General features: G+C 59.1%; 1 protein-coding gene across 1 annotated transcript; it reads right to left on the bottom strand.

The window, feature by feature from the left end:
- Positions 1-1,611: 1,611 nt before the first annotated feature.
- LOC114097048 (mastin-like) lies at positions 1,612-3,424 on the bottom strand. The gene is made up of 5 exons (XM_027940805.2): positions 3,275-3,424; positions 2,911-3,091; positions 2,420-2,694; positions 2,160-2,323; positions 1,612-2,054 (listed from the first exon to the last, which is right to left on the bottom strand). The coding sequence occupies exons 1-5, from the start codon at positions 3,333-3,335 to the stop codon at positions 1,884-1,886; spliced, it is 852 nt and encodes a 283-aa protein (XP_027796606.2). The 5' UTR covers positions 3,336-3,424; the 3' UTR covers positions 1,612-1,883.
- Between the last annotated feature and the right edge of the window lie 1,600 nt (positions 3,425-5,024).

The following is a 5,024-nucleotide window of genomic DNA, read 5'->3' as shown; positions in this document are numbered from 1 at the left end:
CCTGCCTCCCCTGGCGATCCTATTCTTGCCATCTGGGCCCTCGCCCAACTGTGAATACCTCCACCCCCACCCCAGGAATCCTGCACACAAGGCTCCCCCATTGGCCATGTCAAGTCACTGACCCACAAGCCAGAAAGTCCCCACAGGGGGATTCCCCAAACTTAGCACCAGCATTCAGTACCATTCTGCGGCAGACCCTGCCTCCAGGGCAAGAGCCTTGGACACCCATGTGTCATGTCCAAGGGTCCAGGAGGCCCAGACCTAATTGTGGACTCAGGTGCTCAGCAGCTTCTAGGGACATGTGTCTAGTTTTGCAACCTTAGAAGAGCTGGGCCCAGACACAGTGGCACAGGCCTGCCATCCTGGGAGGCTCAGGCAGGAAGATCACAAGTTCAAGGCCAGACCCTGTCCCAAATTAAAATTTAAAAATAAAAAGGACTGGAAATGTAGCTCAGTGGTAGAGTGCTTGCCGAATATGTGCAAGGTCCTAGGTTCAATCCCCAGCACCACAAAAAGAAGGAAAAAACGTGGGGGTGGGGGGTGAAATGAAAACTATGGACTTTTTAAAGTTTATTTATTTTTTTTAGCAGCTTTATTGAGATAAGACTCACACCATCCACCCACTTAGTGTGTAGTGCGGTGGGTTTCAGCACATTCGCAGGGCTGTGCAGCATCTCCAGGGCTGATTTTATAGCACTCACTCCCCCAAAAAATGCCTGTGCCCTCCAACCCCCCACTAATCCCTACCCCTGGCAGCCACCCCCACTGTCTCTGTGGGCTTTTAAGCATTGCCCCACAAGGTCTTCTGAGACCTGCTTCACTCACTTGCCTGCTGGAAATCTGTGGGCTTTTACCTGCGTGGTCCCCTCCCAGTCCCAGGAAGCAGGGGAGGTCCCCCAACTTGAAAGCCAGCTCCCAAGCTTGGAGTCACCTCCTGGCTGAGGCTGTCCCAACCCCTGCTGTGGTCTCAGTGGCTTACTAACTCTGGGTCAGGGTCCAGGTGTCCATGGACATTCTGGCGAGGGCCCCTTCCTGGCTCATAGACAGCACCTTCTTCTCCCATGTCCTCTAATGAGCTTCCTGGGGTCCCTGTTACAAGGGCACTAATTCCCTCTCTCCCTCCCCAGTGCTACCACACTGGGACTGAGGTTTCAGAATTCACTATGAACTTTGCAGGACTCAGCCATCAACCATGGGAGAGGGTTCCTCCCAGATGTCAGTGGGGACCCGACCCTCCCACTGAATTCAGCTAGATGCTGCCCAATGCAGATTCTGGGTAGGAAGTTGTAGAGTACCACAGTGAAGTCAGCATCCCCATCTTTAGAACTGGAATGGCCGCTTGGGTATCTTGACACCACTGCGTAGGGACTGCAGTGCCGGGTCGAGTAGGTCCTCCAAAGCCAAGCTCTGCCCAAACAGGCCAGTGGATGTGCAGCCCAGGACTGTTCCCACTGTGGGTCTGCCTCCCTTTGAAGGCCAAGGGTCACAAGGTGAATCGAGGCTATCAGAGCCTTCCTCTTGCCAGTATTGTGGCCTTGGGAACACTGACCAAGGACAGCCACTCTGCTGGCTCACCAGTGTCCACCTCTGGGCTCCAAGTCCAAACAGAGATCACTTAGACAATGCATATTTTAATGGGAGACAGGGTGAGCAGGAGGCCTGGGTCCTGCCACCCATCCACACCCACCACACTTTAAGAGACACCAGCTCAGAGCCCCTCTCTCCCGGGATTCAGGGAAGTCCAGGAAACTCTGGGCCAGGAGGGCAGGGGTCTCAGTGCTAAAAAGAGTGAGGAAGTTAGGGAGAATGTAGAACTGGGAGAAGCAGAGGCATCACAAGGAAGACGGGGGTCGCCACCATCATATAGCCCTGTCCTGGCCTGTCTAGCATCCAGGAAACTGGGGGACATGGTGATGGATCCAGGACACGTAGCTCATCACACGGGTGTAAACCCCAGGTAGGTCGGCATGACCACAGCTGTGGCCCCAGCTCACCACCCCAACCTGGATCCAAGTGCAGTTCCACAAGCAGACGAGGGGTCTTCCAGAGTCACCCTGTGGAGAGGCCAGACTCAGTACCTCCATGATCCCCTGCCTGGAGTGCCTGGGTCCCCACTTCATTGACCACTTGAGGACAGAGACAGGGTGGGTGAGCCTCACCTCGCAGGAGTCCCGGCCCCTGCTGCCTGCACACAGCATGTCCTCCTTGATGACCCTTTCGGAGATGTCTGGGAAGGACATGTTCTGGTACTTCCGGTCACATTCCTGGCTCCCCACTATGGGGACCTCCACCTCCTGCAGGTGGTAGGGCTCAGGCAGTGGTGCTGTGGGGAGGAGCCAGGTGAGCACCAGGGGCTGGGGGCTCCCACCTCACCCCAGCAATGGAGATAGAATGGACACAAGGCCTCCCTGATACCCACTGTAGTCCTTGATGTTGCCCCAGCCAGTCACCCAGCATCGCTTCCTCGAGGAGACCCTCAGGGAGGCAGCCGGGAGGATGACGGGGTGCACCTGCTCAGACAGAGCCAAGGGGACCTCCAGCCGCAGCAGGGCGATGTCCCCACCTCCACTGACAGACAGGCTCTCATTGTACTTGGGGTGGCGGACAATCTCAGCCACCTTTGCCAGCTGGTCATCTTCATAGAGCCTCAGCTGCCCCACCTGCACCCTGAAAGCACAAGCCTCCAGCTCCCCCCTGGGAGAGGGGAGCAGGAGCCCCTCAGGGAGGCTGGCCAGGCCCTCAGGGAAGCCAAGCTCTGCAGCAGCCCAGGAATCTGGCCACACCCTGGGGCCAAGGCTTCCCTGCAGCCCAGGGAGGGGCCCCAGAAATCCTGCCTCCCACCCCTGGCCCCTTGGCCCCCTCCTGGTGCCCACCTGCACCCAGCAAAAGAAATGGGTGGGGCCCACTCACGGCTCAACACAGTGGGCAGCTGTCAGCACCCACTGAGGGTGGATGAGGGAGCCTCCGCAGACATGCTCCCAGAGTCTCCTCCCCATGTTGTAGAACCTCAAGCTGACCTGCCACGGGAACCTCCTGGTTGAGACAGGGCATCCCCCGGCGATGCCCACCAGCTCCAGTCCTGGGCGGGGGTCTGGGGAGGCACGTGGAGGGGCTGTCAGGGACCAGACAAGGGTCTCCCCAGGGCTCAGGAGGCAGCAAGGCTCCTGGCGAGTGGATGATGCCCATGCAACCCCAGGAATGGTCCTGTGAGCCCTGGGGGTGGGGACGGGTCCTGGGGCAGGAAGGCATGGAGTAGGGTGGGGTTAGGACTCACCAGGGGTCAGGGGAGTGGAGCCCCCCAGGCAGGGGAGAACCAGGAGCAGCAGCCACAGCATCCTAGGGACCAGAGAGCTCCTGGGCCAGGAGTATTGAGGATGGACTGGGATGGCTGGGGCGGTCCTGCTCCCTCCTTGGGTGTCCCCTCAGGCCCCATTTATCCCTCTGCCACAGGATGTGGGCACTGGCACACCAGCCCTGGGGGGAGGGGGTTGGGGGAGTGCTGTGGCCGAGCACTTCTCCAGAAGCTGGGGCCAGGTGGGGCAAGCCCTGGCATATGCCCTGCTCCCCTTGTAGCTGAAGGACACAGACCACGAGTGTGGGAGTGTGGCATTGGAAAGGGAGAGAAATACCGTGAAGGACAAGTCAGAGGCTGGCTCCTCAGGCACTTCCTTCTGTCCTCAGCAGGGCTGCAGAAGGACCAGGGACACCCCAGCTGTGGTTGTCTCCTCCGTAGCCTGGAGGGACTCCTAGCCATAAGCTCAGACACGGGCTGGGGAACCTCAGCTAAGGAAAGGCTGTTGGAAGGCCTCCTTGTTGTCCGGAGGTCTGTAGAAGGGTCTGTGAGGGTGGGAGGCCCAGGAAGGTGGGCCCTGGCATGCCGACCTCACAGTGACCTCCACATGCAGGTGAAGATGGAGGAAGAGGGGCCCAAGCTCTGTCTGCCACCTCCTTGGGGGCCACCTGGGCAGGACACTGACTGCAGCCAGGACCAGGACCCCTACCCCCCACCCCTACCCCCCTCTGGCTTCCAGCACAGCTGGGTCCCTCCTGTGGGCTGAGCCAGGTGGTGGACAGCACTTAGGCTGGGGAGGCAGGACAGAGACCACACAGGAGGAGAGAGGCTGGGCCTGCCGAGACCCTCGGGGCATTCCCCAAACTTGGAGGGCTCGGGCCTGGGCCCCCAAAGAGTGACAGTCGTCTCTGATGCCTGATGCCTTCCTCAGGCCTCTCTGTGTCCCTAGGCTAAGGACTGTGTATGGTGGGTGGGTCTCTGGGGGACTGCTATGTCATGGTTCCCGATCAGAAAAAGGGAGCTGTGGGGTCTCCTGGTCTCCCCTCCCATGAGCCTTCTGTGATCCCAAAGCCCTTGCAACCCTGGCTTAAGACACCCTGAATCTGCTTCTAGAAGAGTCTGGGAATATGAGGACCTCTTGCCAGGTGTGTGGGGGGTGCGCATTTGAGAGAAGACAGACCCTGAGAGGAAGAGAGGACGTCTCTCCTGGTTCCCCAGGAGGCCATGGGCTCTTCAGGTCCAGCAGGGAGTAGCTCCTTGTTATGGGCCAAATTTTGCCCCCTGCCATTGGAAGACAGAGATACTTGTCTGACAAGTCTCTCTGGAGCCCCCTCCCATGCCTGCAGGTGACCCTGGTCCACTAAAGCCACACATCAAGTGGCTTTCAGCCTAAAGGGATCCCTAAATGTGGCAGCAGAACAGATGCTCCCTGCCTGCACACATTGCCATGCCCCTGCAGGCTCTGGATCTCCACAGCCCCCAGGAACACTGGGGCTTCAGGCTGAGGACCCAGGCCATCGCCCTGTCCCCTGGACCCTGCCTGCCTGCCTAGGTGGCCACTCCTCCTCTTGGGCCTCAGACACTAGAGGGCTGACCACAGTGCCCTATGGAAGGGACACTGCCTCCCTACACTGCCCACACATTTCCATACCCACAAAGAGACCTGCGATCGGCATGGGACACCTGCAACAGGGCATGTACACTGTCAGCAGAGCAGCTTCAAATGCTGAGG

Source organism: Marmota flaviventris, chromosome 19, assembly GCF_047511675.1.
Source record: "Marmota flaviventris isolate mMarFla1 chromosome 19, mMarFla1.hap1, whole genome shotgun sequence".
NCBI lineage: Eukaryota > Metazoa > Chordata > Mammalia > Rodentia > Sciuridae > Marmota > Marmota flaviventris.
The sequence above is the reverse complement of the archived record's forward strand: the minus strand, read 5'-3'. Positions and strand labels throughout refer to the sequence as shown.

Coding starts and splice junctions, on each gene's coding strand:
- LOC114097048 (XM_027940805.2), bottom strand. CDS start 3,335: ATGCTGTGGCTGCTGCTCCTGGTTCTCCCCTGCCTGGGGGGCTCCACT. Junction 3,092..3,274: donor CTCCACTCCCCTGACCCCTG/GTGAGTCCTAAC, acceptor GTGCCTCCCCAG/ACCCCCGCCCAGGACTGGAG. Junction 2,055..2,159: donor GGGGCCGGGACTCCTGCGAG/GTGAGGCTCACC, acceptor GCCTCTCCACAG/GGTGACTCTGGAAGACCCCT.